The following is a 20,404-nucleotide window of genomic DNA, read 5'->3' as shown; positions in this document are numbered from 1 at the left end:
GTTGTTTTATTTATATAAAACACCTTAAAAATAAAAAAAAATAATGAAAGAAGAAGTCAAAGCAGTGTTTGTGGTTCATCAGGAATCTGATGGCAGAGGGGAAGAAGCTGTCCTTGTGTTGCTGGGTTCTTGTCTTCAGACTCCTGTACCTTTCCCTCAATGGTAGCAGAGTGAAGAGGGCATGGCCTTGGAGAAAGAGGATGCTTTCTTAAGACACCACCTCTCGTAGATGTCCTTGATGGAGTGAAGGCTGGTACCTGTGATGTCACAGGCTGAGTTAACAACCCTCTGGAGTTTTTTCTTGTCCTGAGCATTGGCACCTCTGTACCAGACAGTGATGCAACCAGCCAGAATGGTCTCCACAGTACACCTGTAGAAATTTTGGAGAGTCTTCGGTGACATACCGAATCTCCTCAAACTCCTCACAAAGTATAGCCGCTGGCAAGATAAAAATGCGATGCTAGAGAAACTCAGCAGGTCAAACAGTGTCCTTATTTAGCAAAGGTAAAAATACAGAACCGATGTTCTGGGTATGAGACCTTCATCAAGCTATGGAAAAATTTCAGCAGGTGACCAAACAAAAGAGTAAAGAGGAGATGTGTTGCAAAATCAGGAGGTAATAGGTGGAGAAGGGAGGGAGGGAACACCAGCGAGCAATAGGAGGAGGGATAGCTAGGTGTATAGAGAGGGAAAGGGTGGAGGGGAAGAGGAGAGCAGGTCAGCAGAAACTGGAAAGGTTGGTGTTAATGCCATCTATCTGGAGAGTGTCCAAATGGAAAATTAGGTGTTGTTCCTCCAATTTACAGGGTGGTCCTGGTGCAGACATGGACGGACATGTGAGTGTGGGAGAGTGACACAGAACTGAATGGTTGGCTACTGAGAGATCTCTGTCACTGGTGCAGATGGAGCAAAGGTGCTCAGCGAAGCAATCTCCCAGTCTGCACCCAGTCTCCCTGAGGTAGAGAAGGCCACAAAGGGAGTATCGGATGCAGTAAATCAGTCCTGCGGATACACAAGTGTATTGTTGCTTCACTTGAAAGGCCTGTTTGGGGCCTCGAACTGTGGTGAGGGAGGTGGTGTGGGCGTAAGTGTGCCACCTCCTGTGGCCACAGGGGAAGGTGGGGAGGGATGAGTAAACAAGGGAATCATGGAGGGAGCGGTCCCTATGGAAGGCAGAGAGGGGAAGAGTGGGGAAGATGTTTTTGGTCGTGGAATCCTGCTGGAAGTACTTAAAATTCTGGAAGATAATATGTTGGGTGCAGAGGCTGGTTGGGTGGTAAGTGAAGGTAAGGGGAATTCTGTGTTTGTGGCGTCTGGGGGCAGATGAGCTGGCAAGCCTTCTTCGTTATTGCATCGAAATAAAGGTTCCAGGACAGATCCTCAGAGATGTTGACACCCAGAAATTTGAAGTTGTTAACCCTCTCCACTGCTGAGCCCTTGTTGAGGACTGGTTTGTGTTCCCCTGAGTTCTCGTAAAGTCCACAATCATCTCCTTAGTTTTTCTAATGTTGAGTGCAAGGTTGTTGTTGTCACGACACCACTCAACAACCTGATCTCTCTCCCTCCTGTCACTTCCTCATTGCTGTTTGTGATTCTGCCGACAACTGTGCTGTCATCGGCAAATTTGTAGATAGCATTGGTTGTGCCTGGCCACACAGTCATGGGCGTTTAATGAGTAGAGCAGTGGGTTAGGCACGCATCCTTGGCTTACGCCTTTGTGGATCATCAGTGGAAGGAAAACAAAGAATAAATTGTTCTACGGAAACACACTCACTGTAAAGCCTAATTGACTACTTAATCATGATTTTAAAACACAAATTTAGATACTTCAATAATTTAGATCTACACATAACTCTGTATGTAGGACCTGTGAAAAATTGCTTGCTACAAACTGATATAAAAATAAGGAGCAGGTTTTGAGTGCCTCTCCACTGGATGGTTAATGAATTAGGAGGATTCTGTTTTACAGTGCATTGGACATGCAAGTAAAGATGGCAAAAAGTCAGGGCAGATAGAGATGCCTGCTTCTGGCAAGACTCAAAGAGGGGTCTGTGCATTTATAGCAGCAAGAACTGGTTCAGCGAGCCTTATCCTGTTGAGCATTAGACCTTGCTGAACAATGGAAAAAAACTGAATTGATATTCTGTACTATTGCACAGAGATATATTTTAATCTAATTTAAAGTTGCAATTTTGAATATGTTGTGAGATGACGATTTGGACTGATTAAGAAAGTCCCATATTTCCCTAAATAAAATCAGTATTTAGATATCTATTTGGATAACAAATCTAACCTACTCATCCAGAGTAAATAACTCACTGCAAGTAAGATCATCAGAATCAGGATTTATTGTCATGAACAAGTCATGAAATTTGGTGTTTTAGCGGCAGCATCACAGAGTGAACATTCATATTATAACCATCTTACAACATTACTAAAAAAAAATAGTGCCCGAAAAGTAAGGCAATGACTTTGGTTCATTAAGTCTGGTGTCCGTGATGTCTCAGGCCAAGTTAACAACCCTCTGGAGATTATTCTTGTCCTGAGAGTTGGTGTCTCCATACCAGGCAGTGATGCAACCAGCCAGAATGCTCTCCATGGCATATCTGTAGAAGTTTACGAGCATCTTCGGTGACATACTGAATCTTTTCAGTCTTGTGCTTGATTCATGATAAAAGTGTTTTTGACTTCTTTAACTATGAAGTGTGAAAAGTATTTACATCTAATTACCATTTTAATTAAACCAGAAAGACTATTGGATTTGGAAGAAACTTTAGTTTGAACTAGGGATCAATTTGTTTTTTATTAAAGTATATTGGTAGAGGATTCTCTTTTGCATGTACTTAGAGATTTAATTTGCTTAAGAGAGACATTATCCAACAGATTTCTGACTATTTCAATGTTGTACTACCTCTGAAGAATAATTAACAAATTAATTAGTTAATTAATTATCACCCTCTTCTCCAAATGTAAGATTGCTTTGGAGAAAAAAATGGATCACCTGAGGCTGCACCTGGATGATTACAGAAAGGTGGCCCCAGGACCCCATTACAGACTCAGCAATCCAGCTAGATGGCCTCATCGCCTTACTGCATCTGGCAAGACTCGTGGAGGGGCACTGTGCATTCACATTAGCAAGAACTGGTGCACAAATGTCTCTGTTGTAAAAGCCTCTGCTCAGCAGAGATAGAGTACCTGCTAGCGATATGCTGACCCTTCGAACTGCCCAGAGAATTCTCGGCCACACTGATTGGTGCAGTCTACATTTAACCTTTGGCTAATGAAGATGAACATTGAAGGAGTTTTACAGTGCCATCTACAAAGTCCAGGAGTCCTATCCTGAGGTGCCATGATTGTTGCTGGAGACTTCAATCATGCCAAGCTGATAATAGTCTTACCATGGTTTCAACAGCACACCAACTTTGTCCTGGATTGGATGTGCACCAATGTCACTGGTGCATTCAAGGCTGCCCTCGCCTCCTCCTTGGTTACTCAGATCACATTCCTATTCTGCTAAGACCGGTATACAGACCCTGCTGACAAAACTAACTAGGCCAGTTCACAGGGAGATTGGGGCGGGGGTGGAGGGGAAGGGGGCACAGCAACACTACAAGGCTGCTTTGAGACCAAGGACTGGAGCTATTTCAGGGAGGCGGCCACCTACAGTGGCCAAGGAGTACACAAGCTCACTGACTGGCTACATCAGCAAGTACATTGAGGATGTCACTGAGATCAAACACTTCACAACCAGGGTTAACCGAAACCCATGGTTGGTTGGAGAGGGCACTTCTCAGAGCTTGGGATGTTGCCTTCAGGACAAGGGATAAGATGGCACAAAGATCAGCCAGGGTTGAATTCTCCTATGCACAGATAATCCAGACAGCTGTGTGACACCAGTGCCACGAGGCACATATGATAAGGAACAAGACCATAACATGTCCACCTTGCAAATTAAAGGCAACAATGCCTCCCTTCTGGACATTCTGAACACCTTCTATGCATGGTTCAATGAGAAGAACATGATGATGCCAAAGAAAGCTCCATGTCCCTCTGTTGAAATGGCACCATGCATAGCTGCGGCCGAGGTGAGGAGAACACTATCCAAGGTGAACCTACACAAGGCGATGGGACCAGACACCATACCTCGTGGGGTACTGAAGGACTGCACAGATCAATTGACTGAAGTCTTCACTTCAATGCAGCAGTTCCAACATCGCAGTACCAAAGAGGCTACAGTAACAATGAAGACTGCCCCATTGCACAGACCTCCACCATAATGAATTCTTTGAGCATCTGGTGATGGCACGTGTCAAAGTGCACCTCTCAGAGACACTGGAACCATTTCAATTCATGTGTAGAAAAAAACCATTCCACTGATGATACCCTGGTCTTGTCCTTTTCCTCTGTCTTGGCCCACCTGAAGAATGACCAGGCTGCTGTTCATTGACTTCAGCTTGGCATTTAGCATGATCATTCCCCAGCATCTGGGGGAGAAACTGTCCTCATCACCCTTCTCTGTAAATGTTTTAAAAAATTTAGACATGCAGCACGTAAACAGGCCCAAGAGTCAATGCCACCCAATTTACACCCCATTAACCTACACCCCTGGTATGTTTTGAATGATGGGAGGAAACCAGAGCTCCTGGAGAAAACCCACGCAGACACAGGGAAACATACAAACTATTTATAGACAATGCAGGATTTGAACCCGGATTCAGTTCCAATTGCTGGTGCTATGAAGGTGTTTTGCTAACCTTTACACAAACTGTGCCACCCTAGATGGGATTGGAAGAATTGGAGTTTTGATTTCCTAAAAGAAACACCACAGTCTGTCCGGGCTGGTGCCAGAATATTGGGCACCGTCATGCAGAGCACAGGTGCACCACAGGGCTAGGTGATCAGCCTGCTCCTGTTCACACTACTGATTCACAACAGCATCGCCAGATCCAGCTTCAACAGTGTCATCAAGTTTGCAGGTAATACAACAGTATTGGACTCAACAGCACAATGATGGAAAATCTCGTGATATGGTGTGAGAATAACAACCTGAACAAGACGAAGGAGATGATCGTGGACTTCAGGAGGACCAGGAACAACTATTCTCCACTACACATTTAATAACTTAAGAGTGGAGAGCACCAAGTTCCATGGAGCCCACTTAACAAGTGGCCACAACATCTCCTCATTTGTCAGAAAGGCGCAACAGCGACTGCACTTCCTCATAAGACTAAAGCAGACAAGGCTATTGGCTACCATTATATCAACTTTCTACAGGAATTCTATTGAGAACATCCTAGCTGGCCACATCAAAGTGTTGTATTGTTGCTGTGGAGAATTGGATGAGAGGACAATCTACAGGACCATAAGAATAGATCTCTAGGGTCCCCCTCCCCCCATCAATATAATCTACCAGGATTATTGTCTGAAGAGGGCGCACAAAATTATTGAGGACCCCTTCCATTCCACTCGCACCATCTTCCAACTGTTCCCGTCGGGCAAGAGATACAGGAGTACCAGGCTGAGAAACAGCTTCTTCCCGCAGGCAGTGTGAATGCTCACACCAACCATCTGAGACTCTCATCTTTACTCACAGTATTTATGTTTATATATATATAGTCATACATATGTATTGCTGCCTGTACATGAGTTTTATCTGTTTGTGATGTTTTGCACCAAGGACCAGAGAACGCTATCTCGTCTGGTTTAACTTGTGCAATAGATAGTAATGAACTTGAACTTGAAATCAAAACTAGAGCTATGTGGACCCCCATTGGCCCAAGCTGTGCCTGTCTTTTTCTGGGAAATGTGGCCCTCCTTTCATCTGTTTTTCTGGTTCAGGGTGACATGGTTAGTGTAGTAGTTAGTGCAATGCTGTTACAGCACCAGTGACCAGTGTTTGAATCCTGTGCTGTCTGTGAGGAGTTTTGTATGTTCTCCATGTGTCTGTGTGGGTTTCCTCCAACCCTTCAAGACATATTGGAGCTGTTGGGTGTAATTGGATGACACGCGTTCATGGGCCGAAAGGACCTGTTTCCATGTTCTCTTTCTTAAAAATAAAACAATGGTATTGCTTTTTGCACTCAAATGGAACTCAAACTTTCCGTGGCTTTTCCTGCCACCTGCCCATGTTCCATCTCTAACTCTTCCCTCTCAAAGTTTCTCCATTTCCAATGACGTGACTTTACAAGCAGGGGCCTCAGGTCTGTTCCTTCTTCCTGAAATGTGGTTACATGTCATAATTGATGGAGATCTTGATCGCACTTTATCTATTTTCCTCCTGCTCTGCTCTTCCTTCCTTCTCCTTCTATCAGGGTGGGGTCACCCTTGATCCTCACCTTCCATACCACCACCCTTTGAATTCAATGGATTATCCTTCGCAATTTCCACATCCTTCAGTGAGATATCACCTCCTGGTACATATTACCATTTTCTCCCCCTTCCACCATTTCCCTCACAATTTCCTGGACTTCTCTTCCATTCCCACCAGCTGCTGCCTTTATGCAACACCTGTCCTTTCATATCCTCACATCCAGGGGCCCAAAATGTCTATCCGGATGAAGTAGTACTTCTTTCATTCAAGTGAACAGCATTGTGTTCACAATGTGGTCTGCTCTTCACTGGAGGAACCAAATGCAAGTTGCAGACTACCAGAATTCAGTCCATTAGAGTAACCCAGAGATTCTTGATACCGGCCAATTTAATTCCACTCCCACACCGGCTGCCCTATCTGAAAATGCCCTCTTGCACTGTTATAATGAGACCTGATTCAAGCTTAGGAAACAATATTTCATCTTCTGCCTGAGTACAATGCAAAATGCAGGCTCAGTATTGATCTCTACAACTTCAGACAAATCACTTCCTTTCTCTACCAGAACTGGCCATTTCTGCTGTGTTATCCATCTGTGATAATCACTTCCCTTTTCTCTCTGCATCAGCACAGTCTGATCAGCTGCTGTGTCCTGCAGCCCTGTATTTCACAACTATTCACACTTTGAATTTTCACTTTTACTGAATACGCCCATCACAATCTCAGCCATATCACAGAAACTTCTTGTATCCTATCTGTCTCTCCCCCACCTTCTTTGCAACCTGAAACTTGCTTGTTTACTCCTTTCCATTCTGAAGAAAAGCCTGTGACCTGAAACTTTAATTCTCTTTCTCTTTCCACAAATGCTGCTTGAGTGTTTTTAGTGTTTTTCTTTAATTTCAGATTTCCAGCTTAGGTTTTTTTGTTCATTTTCAGCATTGTGGTAGAACCTTCATAGCTATCGCTTAAAGGGACATATCACAAGATTCTTACATGCATCACTAGATCCAGCTCCAACAGAGTCAGTAAGTTTCAGATGACGCAACAGTTATTATTCTCAACAACACTAATGTTACAATACAGAGAAGGTGGAAAATCTTGTGATGTGGTGCAAGAATGACAAACTTAGTCTCATTGTGAACAAGATGAAGAAGATGAGGACATTCAGGAGGACCAGGAATGACAACCCTCCACTACACATCAATAATTCAATAATGGAGAGAGTATAGATCACCAAGTTCCTTGGAGTCCACTTAACAAGTGATCAAAACATCTCACTTGTCAGGAAGGTGCAATAACAACTGTACTTCCGAAGAAGACTGAAGCAGGCAAGACTGCTGGCCACCATCATGTCATCCTTCTCCAGGATCTCTCTCTTCCTGATAATTGCTGTAATGATGGGAGCAGTGGGAGAATTCTACCAGAATGATGACTTAAAGATAACTCGGTAAAGTGTAGTGCTAATAGGACGCATGCTCTTTACACAGATGGGATCAGAGAGATCCTATGGAACCATTGGCAGGTGCTGTTGGAAGGAAATTGTCAGGAAGGCTTCCATCAGGATATGGGAATTCTCTCTGAATGCCTGCAAATTGGTGAAACCTGGAATGCAGGGTGACATGCTTAGTGAGTCAGTTGGTGCCATGCTGTTACAGTACCAGTGACCAGGGTTAGAATCCAGCACTGTCTGGAATGCAGGGGAAATCCTCATGCCTGCTCTGCCTAATCTGGTGGTCTGAAGAATATTCAGAAAACTCTGAAATAAAGAAGAGTATCCTGGGATGATTGGAAGCTGAGAATGAACATGACCATGATGCTGAGCTCCACAGGGAGAGAAGTAAAAGTTTAAAATTGTAAATGTTTTCCCAAGCAACACTCAGACCTTTGGTAAAGATGGGAGCAAACATTCAGCCAGCAGAGCAGCCTCGACATGCCTCGCCCACAGCAGATGTTTGAATAAAGTTGAGTTTGAAAGAAATGGCAGTACTCAGGCTGATGCTGCCCACTGCTGGGTTGACTCTCCCAGGGTGCCCTAGTAAGATTCTTTATCTTTATTAGTATTAAGTATATTGGTAAGGCTTCATCTGTAAATTTGGGGGATGTTTGCTAATTAGGATGGTGGCACGGTAGGAAATACCTGATTAAAGTGAACTTTACATAATTAAGGACTAGAATAGTTTTTTTTCAAATTACTTTACATTTTTCAGTCTTTTTTAAAAAAAAACCTGTATATTCAGCCTAAAGAAAACTGAGGTCCTCCATCAGCCAGCTCCCCACCATGACTACCAGCCCCCCCACATCTCCATCGGGCACACAAAACTCAAAACGGTCAACCAGTTTACCTATCTCGGCTGCACCATTTCATCAGATGCAAGGATCGACAATGAGATAGACAACAGACTTGCCAAGGCAAATAGCGCCTTTGGAAGACTACACAAAAGAGTCTGGAAAAACAACCAACTGAAAAACGTCACAAAGATAAGCGTATACAGAGCCGTTGTCATACCCACACTCCTGTTCGGCTCCGAATCATGGGTCCTCTACCGGCATCACCTACGGCTCCTAGAACGCTTCCACCAGCGTTGTCTCCGCTCCATCCTCAACATCCATTGGAGCGCTTTCATCCCTAACGTCGAAGTACTCGAGATGGCAGAGGCCGACAGCATCGAGTCCACGCTGCTGAAGATCCAGCTGCGCTGGGTGGGTCACGCCTCCAGAATGGAGAACCATCGCCTTCCCAAGATCGTGTTATATGGCGAGCTCTCCACTGGCCGCCATGACAGAGGTGCACCAAAGAAAAGGTACAAGGACTGCCTAAAGAAATCTCTTGGTGCCTGCCACATTGACCACCGCCAGTGGGCTGATATCGCCTCAAACCGTGCATCTTGGCACCTCACAGTTTGGCGGGCAGCAACCTCCTTTGAAGAAGACCGCAGAGCCCACCTCACTGACAAAAGGCAAAGGAGGAAAAACCCAACACCCAACCCCAACCAACCAATTTTCCCCTGCAGCCGCTGCAACCGTGTCTGCCTGTCCCGCATCGGACTTGTCAGCCACAAACGAGCCTGCAGCTGACGTGGACTTTTACCCCCTCCATAAATCTTCATCCGCGAAGCCAAGCCAAAGAAAGATAAAAGTGTGTCTCAGGCAACCAGAAAATCTCCCTAGAGGTCGGATACCGGGGATTTTGATGTATTTAAATGACCAATAATAAACTGGAATGTGTAATCTCTATGATGTTCCAAGACTTCTTCAGCCTCAATTACACTCCCCCAAATTTACAGATGAAGCCTTACCAATATACTTAATACTAATAAAGATAAAGAATCTTACTAGGGCACCCTGGGAGAGTCAACCCAGCAGTGGGCAGCATCAGCCTGAGTACTGCCATTTCTTTCAAACTCAACTTTATTCAAACATCTGCTGTGGGCGAGGCATGTCGAGGCTGCTCTGCTGGCTGAATGTTTGCTCCCATCTTCACCAAAGATCTGAGTTTTGCTTGGGAAAACACTTTTATTTATTTTATTTTATTTATTTATTTCCTTTTTTTTTCAAGTTGTTTGAATTCCGGGTAACAGGAATTTAACTGTAGTATGTTTACAGAGTCGATCGGCTTCATTAAAGTGGTTGTTCTGCCGATAAATAAAAATATAATTTTTTAGACCTCTGAGGTTAAAAAATGTCACTGCAGCCAATTTTTATGGAAGACATTGCTGTCTTTTCAGGTTACATCAGCGCATCATTGCAAGATTGTGGAGGGTCATGCAGATCAGGGAGTTGAATGAAAGACTCGATGCTTGTGAGATGAATGTTTTGATCCATGGATAACAATAGCAGCACTGGAGAAGGGGAACTATTGCATTAGGATGGCTGCCACTTTAACAAATTTGGACCAGGCGATGGGAAAACTAAAGATGACCTGAAGACAGAATTTTCAAGTAAAGAACGAAATGCTGATCTCAAGTGAGAGAAAAGTCCTGGGGGAACACAACATGTGTTCCGCATTCCACTTCTGGCCCATTCAATAGATCTGTTTGCCGATCACCATGGTTTAGGGAAGGCGCAGCTGCTCACAGTTGACTGGACCATTCAAATATCAACCAGAAGGAAGATCATGCTTTAAAACAGTGTGACATATTTGACACCATGGGAATAAGTGGGTGCTGCAGACACAGGTGAGAAGAAATATCAAGAAAGCAGCAAAGATGCTGAGCTGGGTAAGAAAGACAGTGCAGAGAGAGGGGCATGAAAGAGCATGAAGATGAGAAAGTCTGAAATGGGAAAGTGCACCTGAACATCTGAGAAATTAAAACACTGCAGTAGAATGGGTTCCAGCAGAGAGAGAAAAAAGGAAATTAAAAGAGAAACTTTAAAAGTTCTGAGAAATTATATCCAGACAAATATCTTCTTTCTGGTTCATTAATAAAATTAAATATTCTTGGAGGTAAGTTATGAAATTATTTCATTAATTATTAGGACATCTCAACATTTTGCTAATGGAAATTTTGTAAATGATTGCTTATTCAATAACTGTTAAGTGTGCCTGCTTCAAACCATTAAAAAAAGGTTTGAATCGTATTAGAGTTTAGTGCCATTTAATACTACTTGAAAAAGATGGCTATAAAAGTAAGTACTCCCTGTTCAAAGATAAAGCCATTGGCTGCTCAGGAAAAGCTTAGATTGCAATATTTTTTAAATAATGCATGAATGAATTTGAGGATTACATTCAATTGGTAGATCTGGCCTTACCTCTTGAGTGAGAACAACATCGAGATAAAGCTTAATTTGGGTTTAGAATAGGGAAAAACCTGATAGACTTACTCCAAAGTCAGTTGGCATTTGATTTAGCCATGTATAGAGTGAGCCGGGGCGACTTCTATAATTGAGCAATTCCAATTGCAGGGATCCTTGGTTTTCCCCAAATGGAAAGAATGTATGATAACTGTTTTTGTGCTTGCCACTGTCTTGTGTCACTGTTGCCCACATTTGAAATATATTTCCTTTTTAAGAGAAGTAAAGATCTTCCTTCCCTTCCCTGTTCTTCATCTCCATTTGACAAACTTCTGGTCAACAACACAACTAATATTTTAATTTATTTTTGCATCAATTGAAGATCATTGGACACCTGATTTGTTTGTTTTAGACATAGCACACATTCTAATCTTAACACATTTAAACCTGTTTTTCCTCCATAGGTTTCACTTAAGACTTTTCAACAAGGATTAACAATCAACGAGACAAGCTTTAATTTATAAAACATACCTTCAAAGCAGTGAAATATCTCAGGTGCTTTGCAAGAACTTGATCAAACAAAAATTGATTCAAGCCACAAAAAAAAGATGATTGGGGCAAATTAAAGCAAGTTTATTTTGAAGAGAATTCCACAGGAAGAAAATTGGATGGAGGCATTCAGAATTCTGGTCATTTACCATGTGTGACAAAAGAGAAGTCAAATTCATTCCATCTTTAAACTGTTGGTCACAGTTGAATGTATCTGTTGCTTTCAATTCTCTTTTCAAGTTCACTCCAATCATGTGGAGCAAAGCAGTGGAAACTGAAATATTAGCAAATTTCTTCTAATTTATTTTATTGGTAACAATGGAAGGTACATGTTGAACGTGCAATACATGTTGGGCACGCCAATAACTATATGTTACCATTGGCAGGTTTGCTTGCATTGTTCTGTACTCTAATTTTTGGTCAATAACTCATTGTTTTAAAACTGTTGATGAAGGAAAATTAACTCTGACAAGAGAGGTAAAATACAATATTCCAGAGAAGAAAACATCAATGGTTTAGAATTGGTCAGTGGGCAAAATTCCATGATAAATTATTATATTGAAATTATTACTGCAACAATTTTCTTATGTTATCCAGTACATTGCTATTGGGAATTCCATTTTTTGCTTTATCATTTTGTTTAAGCCATGACATACTTTTTATTTTAATAGCCTTCAAAAATCAAAAGATGAACTATGGCACAATGTTAAGAATTTGTAATTCTGAAGTGATTTAACAGCTGCATTGTGTTTTCTCATGAAATGCAGATGATCATAGAGAAAAACCAACAACAAAAATGAAACAATTATTTTTCTCAAATGATATTCTTTCCAACCATGATGTTGTGATTTCAGTTTAAATTGCAGCTGTGCTGATTTGAGATGAATATCTGAAAGTATACTTGTGCAAAAGTTGAACATTTAATGGGGAGATCACTGCAAAAAAGGCTTATCTGTCTTTCCAGAAGTTGCTCATTTTTTACCAAGGCAACAGATCTCCAGTACCTTAACTAAATGACCACATTCTGCATGTTAGTGTTGTGATATTGATCTTACTCTGGGGAAAGGAGCAGAAGTGGAAGTGGTGAGCACTGGTGCCCCTCAGAGCTGTGTGCTCAGCCCACTCCTGTTCAACCTACTGACCCACAAATACAATACCAGATCCAGCTCCAACAGAGTCATCAAGTTTGCAGTTGACATGATAGTAGTTGGGCTCACTGTAACCACGACAAGTTGCACTATAGGGAAGAGGTGTAAAATCTTGTGAAATGGTGCAAGAATAACAACCTGAGTCAAAATGTGGACAAGACAAAGCAGATGTTTTTGGACTTCAGGAAGACCAGAGATGACCACCCTCCACCACACATTAATAACTCGGAAAAAGTCACTGTATATGTGTGAAAATGAAAAAGTGTATATCATGGCTAATGTGATTTATGGTGTGAAAAATAAAAAAATTTAAAAAATAAAAATTAAAAAAAATAACTCGGGAGTGCAGAAAGTAGAGAAGACCAAGTTCCTTGGAGTCCACTTAAGAAGTGACCTATCCTGGTCACACAATATTTCCACATTTGTCAGAAAGAAGCAATAGCAATTGCACTTCCTTTTTCAATCTTTTTATTAACATTTCATAATATGCATAGCAAAAGATTAGAAATAATGCAATTAAAGTGGTATGTCCAAGTCTACATAGTATAAGTATCATATAAATTCCAAAGAGTGAAAATGTGGGATATTAGAAATAATTCTCCTAACAAAGAAAACAGAGATTTAAAAAATTATAATATTGTATATTAAAAAAATCCAAACTAATCTACTAAAAAAACAGAAATCTGATGGCAGAGGGAAAGAAGCTGTCTTTGTACCACTGGATGTTCATCTTCAGGCTCCTATACCTCCTCCATGATGGTAATAAAGTAAAGAGGGCCTAGCCTAGATGGTGAGGGTCCTTGAAGCCACTTTCTTAAGATACTGCCTCTTATAGATGTCCTCGATGGAGTGAAGACTGGTGCCTGTGATGGGACTGGTCAAGTTCACAATTCTGTAGTTTTTTGTTGTCTTGGGCATTGACACCTCCATAACCCTAATGATACAACCAGTCAGAATGCTCTCTACAGAGCACCTGTATAAATTTGCAAGAGCCTTGGTCAATAACTCATTGTTTTAAAACTGTTGATGAAGGAAAATTAACTCTGACAAGAGAGGTAAAATACAATATTCCAGAGAAGAAAACATCAATGGTTTAGAATTGGTCAGTGGGCAAAATTCCATGATAAATTATTATATTGAAATTATTACTGCAACAATTTTCTTATGTTATCCTCAAACTCCTTATGAAGTATAGCCACTGGCGAGCCTTCTTCGTGATTGCATTGAAATGGAGGCCCGAGGACAGATCTTCAGTAATGTTGATCCAGGATCTTGAAGTTCTTAAACAATGAAGACTGGTTTATATTCTCTTGATTTCCCCTTCCTGAAGTCCACAATAAGCTCCTTGGTTTTGCTAACGTTGAGTACAAGGTTGTTCTTGTGGCGCCACTAAACTAGTTTTATTTCCTTCCTCATTGGTGTCTTTGATGCTGCCGACACTGTGGTGTCATTGGCAAATTTAAGGGTGGCACTTAAATTGTGCCTGGCCAGGGGTGTAAAGCAAGTAGAACAGTGGGCACAGCACATATCCTTGTGGAGCACATGTTGATTGCCTTTGAGGAGGAGACATTGTTTCTGTTGTTTTCTTATAAGGAAGTCAAGGATACATTTGCTGAGGGGGGTGCAGACACCCAGGTTTTGAAGCTTGTTGACCAGCACTGAAAGTATGATGGTCTTGAAGTCTGAGCTGCAGTCGATGAAGATTAGCCTGATATATGTGTTGCTGTAGTCTAGCTCAAGGTATCCAGAGCTGAGAGGAGAGCCAGTGATATTATATTTTCTGTGGAACCATTGTGATAGTAGACAATTTGCAGTGGGTCCAGATCTTTTCTTAGGTGCGAGTTCATTCTGACCAAGATCAATCTCTCAAAACATTTCATCATAATGGAATGTGAGTGGCACTGGGTGATAGTCATTGAGGCAGTGCACTCTATCCTTCTTGGGCACTGGTCTAATCGATGTCCTTTTGAAGCAGGTAGGAAATTCCGGCTGCAGCAATGAGAGATTCAAAATGTTTATGAACACTCCAGCTAGTTGGTTGTCACTGATTTTTAATACCCTGCCAGATACGCCATCAGAACCTGACACCTTGCAAGGGTTTACCCTCTTGAAAGATGTTTTGGCTTCAGAAGCAGAAATCACAGCGTCATCAGCTTCTGCAGGGATCCCACTAAAAACTGTTGATTGCCTCTCATTTTTAGTCAGTAACCATATGCTTTCGTTAACAGTCATAAATGCAAATAACACTATTTTAAAATAAATTCATTATCTGAAGGTCATTAGATTTTTAATGAAAACAAAAGCAAAATTGGTGAAGATTAGAAATGTGAGATTAAAAAAGAGAAACTAAAAAGTGTTCAGCATGACAATTGGGGCTTGAAAAGCAAAGTGTTAATATTTCTAGTTAATTATTCTTTGTCAGAAATGGAAAAATTATTGGCTAATTTATAAATTAAGCCTTAAATTGTACTTCTTTTCCTGTCATCTCTTTGCAACCTTTTAACTTAAATATTTCACTTTTTGAGATAAATTATGCTATTTTAGAATTATAGAATATGTAATAATTTCATAGATTTCTTGATATACTCAACTGCCTAATGTGGATCAATCCAAAGTATGAAAGGAACATCTTCAGTCAGATTAAAAGTACCATCAAGTGAAGACTTATCAGCTCAAGCCATTCCAGAGCGTATGACTGGAAATAGATAATGGTGATTTTAATTTAGCTGAAATTCAATGTGAAGATTTGGCACTTGGTTTTATTGTGTTTGTAAAGAATAAAGAAAATGATCAGCGAACACGAAATAATGGATAGTGCCACATTTTGTGGTAACAGTCCATGGAATAATGAAGAGTACGGATTTCTGAATTGGGAACCTATGAGTTATATCTGATATACCAGGTGAAGAGATGATATAGAAAGGGTTCAAATGGAGAGGAATGCACAGAAAAACATCTAAAAACAAACACATTTAACAATCAATAATTAACAACTGCAATGTTAAATTTTTAATTAACAGTTGTATTTGCAAAATAATGTAAAACCTGAAAATTCTAATCTGCTTTCATGTATTTTCTTTAAAATTTTGATATCAAACAGCGAAGGGGAAAGATAGTAGCCATTGTGAGATTCCTAAAGATCCACGTTTTCCTGACTGCCTTGGAAAGATTGAGGTGAGTAATCAAAACACTATTTTCTTTAATATTATTGCAAAAACTGCTTGTAATGATTGGCTCTGTAATAATGCAAAATTCCCAATGTTGATGAATTTTGCTGGTAAATTCACAGTGAACCATCATAATATGACTCAGAGTTTTATTATTTCAGCCAGGAATAAATACTGCTGTTTTACAAGTATGTTTTTTTTAGTCCAACAGATGAGAGATCTAAAGCAAGTGTCGAGGTTTTAACAACATAGTCTAGACGGCAGGGCAGGACAGACAATGTGGAAGATCAATGCAAGAAGCCTCATATGTAAGACAGATAAGCTCAGAACATTGATCAGCATATGGGATTGTGATATTACAACCATTACAGAAACATAATTGACAGGACAGGCTGCTTTTGGCATTACAGAGGTGGAAGTATGAGAGGAGGGGAAGTTGCATTATTAATTTGGGAGAACCTCATAGTAGTACTTACAGAGAACATACCAGACTACATAGGGAATATCCAGCGAGATCACAGGTAGAACTCAGAAATAAGAAACTTCTATGAGATTATACTCTAGGTCTCAAATAGTCAGCAGGAATTAGAAGAGCAAATAGTAGGGAAATCACAAATTGATGTTGGAATAACACATTTATAATAATAGATCATTTAACTTCCATAATATTAACTGGTCCTGAGTGTTTAGATGGGACAGCATTTGTAAATTGTGTTGAGGAACATTTTCTGAAGAGTCCTTCTCACAATGGAGCTACTCCTGATCTCCCATATATAATGAGTCTGAGCAATTGTATCAGAAGGGTAGCAATTTGGGACCAGTGATGACAATTCTACTAGTTTCAAGATAATTATGGGGAAAAAGTCTATTCTCAAAGTCCTAAATTTAAAGAAGGCTACTTTCAAAGCCTTCATACAGGATCATGGAAAATTTGAGAGGCTATTTGCATGTCAGTGAGTGTCTAGTGAATAAGAGGATATCAAAAGATTATGGAATCCTGCTTGATGAGGATTTTTAAGGGTATGGTCAGGTAAAAGCATGTGTTAGGTAGAGACAGCTGGGATTAATCAAATCCCATGAAGATTATAAGGGATTAAAGGTACAAAAGATGAAAAATAGGAGGGCAAAAGTTGTAGGGGGGAGGGGTATGGATACCCTGGCAGACAAGGTAAAGGAGAATCCTAAATGATTCTGTAAAGAATGATCCTAAATGATATATATAGAGCAAAATTGTAGCAAGAGAGAAAATTCCCCTTGAGGATCAGTTATGATCATTTATCTGTGGAACCACAGGAAATGGTTGAGGTTTTAAATGAAAACTTGGCTGCATTTACCATGGAGAAGGACTTGGTAGCTCGTGAGTTCAGGAGAAGGAAGAATGATAGCCTTGAGCATATCAACAATACCAAGGAAAACATAGTGGAAGTCTTGAAAGGACATAACTGTAAATGAATGTAATTTGACCAGGTGTATCTTAGGATGTCATGGTGGGGCAAGATAAAATTGCTGGGGTCCTGGCAAAGATTTTTGTATTTTTGTTGGCCACAGGTGAGGTACTAGAATGTTGGTGGATAGCTCATGTTGTGTCTTTATTCAAGAAGTGCATCAGGAAAAAGTCAGGAACTACAAGATAGTGAGGCTTGCGTCAATGTTGGAAAAATTATTGGAAGTGAGAGATGGGATTTATTTGCATTTGGAAAGACAAAGATTGATTAGGGATAGCCTAATGTGTGAAATTATGTTTTGATGAATTTGATTGAGTTGTTGAAGAGGATTGATGAGAGCAGGGTGGTAGACGTTGTCCACATGCCTTTAGCAAGGCATCTGACTAGATCCCACATAGTAGGCTGGTCCAGAAGGTTAGAATACATGGTATCCAGGGAGAGTTAGCAAATTAGATTCAAGGTTGGCTTGGAGATAGAGGGCTATCATTCAGATTAGTGGCTTGTGGCACAAGGATTTTTAATAGGTTCACTATTATTTTCCAATTATAATTTGGATGGGAATATGTGATTAGAGTTTGCATATGATATCAAAGTTGACGGTATAGTTGGCAGTGACGAAGATTGTCTAAAGTTTAACAGGATATAAACTAATGAGGAAAATGATCAAGGGAACTGCAGATGGAATTAAACTCTGATAAATGCGAAGTGATGAATTTTAGGAAGTTCAACCAAGAGCACAGGGAAAGGTGTGGAATGAAACTACCAGCCAGAACCAGCACTCAATTTCTAATGCAACATTAAAGTAACAAGGTTTTAATCTATTTTGGAAAATATGAAGAGCTTTTAGTTTGATCCAAATGACATGCAGTTGCTCCATCCATGGTGCACAGATGGTGTTGAAAGTAATTAATGGTAAAACTAGTCAAACCATGGTCCACATAGCAATCTTTGCACAGATTTGATGATGGTGTTTCTGAGTTGACCTCTTCCTCAAAATGAACTAGTAAACCAATATTCAATTCAAACACATCAAGTTAATTATGGAAAGGATAAATCTGGTTCTTGTATTAAGATTCTGAATTGGAGGAAGGCAGGTTTTGTGGAAATGAGAAAGGATCTAGGAAGAGTGGATTTGGATATGTTGTTTTATGGCAAGGGTGTGTTCAGTAAGTGGATAGCCTTCAAGGGCAAAATCTTGAGAGTGCAGAGTTTGCATGTTCCTGTCAGGATTAAAGGCAAAGTTCAAAGGCATAGGGAACCCTGGTTTTCAAGAGATATTGGAGATCTAGTTAATAAGAAGAGGGAAGTGTATAGCAAGTATAGGCAACAAGAGCTAATGAGGTACTTGAAGAGTACAGAAAAAGTAAGAAAATACTCAAGAAGGAAATCAGGAAGGCAAAAAGAAGACGAGGTTGCTTTGGCAGATAATGTGAAGGTAAACCCGAAGGGTTTCTACAAGTATATCAAAAGGATAGTAAGGGACAAAATTTGTCCCCTAGAGGATCAGAGTGGTCAGCTATGTGTGGAGCCCCACGCAATGGGGGAGACCTTAAACAGTTTGTTTGCATCGTTATTTATCAGGAAACTGGCTTAGTGGATAAGGAAGGGGGATAAAAAACAACAGAAGAGTCATGGAACAGATGGAGATTAAGGAGGGAGAGGCGCTTGCTGCCTTACAGTGAATAAAGGTAGACAAATCACCTGGACCAGATATGATATTCCCGTGGTGGGGCCCTGGCTGATTCATTCAAAATGTCCTTAGCCATGGGTGAAGTGTCAGAATTGGAAGGTATCTCATGTTGTCCCATTGTTTAAAAAGTGCTCCAAAAATAAACCAGGTAATTATAGGCCAGTGAGTCTGACACCAGTAGTGGGTAAATTATTGGAGGGTGTTCTAACAGATCAGATATACAAGTATTTGAACAGCCATGGGCTGATTAAGGATTAGTCAGCTTTGTGCATCGAAGGTCATGTTTAACAAACCTTGTAAAGTTTTTTGAGGAGGTTGCCAAAAAAGGTAGATTAAGGAAAGGCTGTGAATGTTGTCTTCATGGACTTTAGTAAAACCTTTGGCAAGGACCCACATGGGATGTTAGTTCAGAAGGTTATGACAGTAGGTATTCAAGGAAAGGTTGTAAACTGGATTCAAAATTGGCTCTGTGGGAGAAAACAGAGGGTGGTAGTGGACAGTTGCCTCTCAGATTGGAGGCCTTTGACTAGTGCCTCAAGAATCTGTTGGGACAATTGTTGTTTGTTGTATATATCAATGATCTGGATGATAATGTGGTGAATTGGATCAGCAAGTTTGCTAATGACACAAAGATTGGAGGAGTTGTGGGCAGTGAGGAAGATTTTCAAAGCTTTCAGAGGGATCTGGACCTGCTGGGAGAATGGGCCAAAAAATGGCAGATGGAGTTTAATGCAGATAAATGACGTGATGCATTTTGGAAGGGCAAACCAAGGTAGGAAATTATACATCAAATGATAAGGCACTGAAGAGTGCGGAGGAGCAGAGAGATCTGGGAATACAGGTACATTGTTCCCTGAAAGTGACGTTGCATGTGGAAAGGCTTGTAAAGAAAGATTTTTATATCTTAGCCTTTATAAATCAAAGTATTGAGTGTAGGAGTTGGTTTCTTATGTTGAAGTTGTTTCAGATGCTGGTGAGGTCAAATTTGGAATATTGTGTGCAGTTCTGGTTGTCTAATCTGAGGAAGGATATCAATAAGATTGAAAGAGTGCAGAGAAGATTTACTAGGATGTTGCCGGGTCTTCGGGAGTTGAATTACAGGGAAAGATTTAACAGATTAGGACTTTATTCCTTGGAGTGAAGAAAATTGAGAGGAGATTTGATATAGTTTTAAAGGATTATAGGAGGTAAAGACAGAATAGATGCGAATAGGTTTTTCCACTTGGATTGGAGGAGATAAATACAAGAGGTCATAGTTTTAAGATCAAGGGGGTAAGGTTTAGGGGGAACATTAGGGGGAAGTTCTTCACTCAGAGAGTGGTGGGAGTGTGGAATAAGCTGTCTGAATGAGGGCTTGATCGTGTGTT

The 20,404-nt window shown here is 40.7% G+C and overlaps 1 protein-coding gene across 10 annotated transcripts in view; it reads left to right on the top strand.

Annotated features, from left to right (window-relative positions):
• The window catches only part of LOC138759590 (alpha-1,6-mannosylglycoprotein 6-beta-N-acetylglucosaminyltransferase B), a 619,678-nt gene that overhangs the window by 296,758 nt on the left and 302,516 nt on the right, over window positions 1–20,404 (top strand). For all 10 annotated transcript variants that reach the window (XM_069930278.1, XM_069930274.1, XM_069930271.1 and 7 more), the window contains one exon: window positions 15,836–15,909. In XM_069930278.1, coding sequence (XP_069786379.1) covers window positions 15,836–15,909 — 74 coding nt within the window. The remainder of the gene's footprint in view (window positions 1–15,835; window positions 15,910–20,404) is intronic.

This window comes from Narcine bancroftii, chromosome 3 (assembly GCF_036971445.1).
Source record: "Narcine bancroftii isolate sNarBan1 chromosome 3, sNarBan1.hap1, whole genome shotgun sequence".
Lineage (NCBI taxonomy): Eukaryota > Metazoa > Chordata > Chondrichthyes > Torpediniformes > Narcinidae > Narcine > Narcine bancroftii.
The sequence above is the reverse complement of the archived record's forward strand: the minus strand, read 5'-3'. Positions and strand labels throughout refer to the sequence as shown.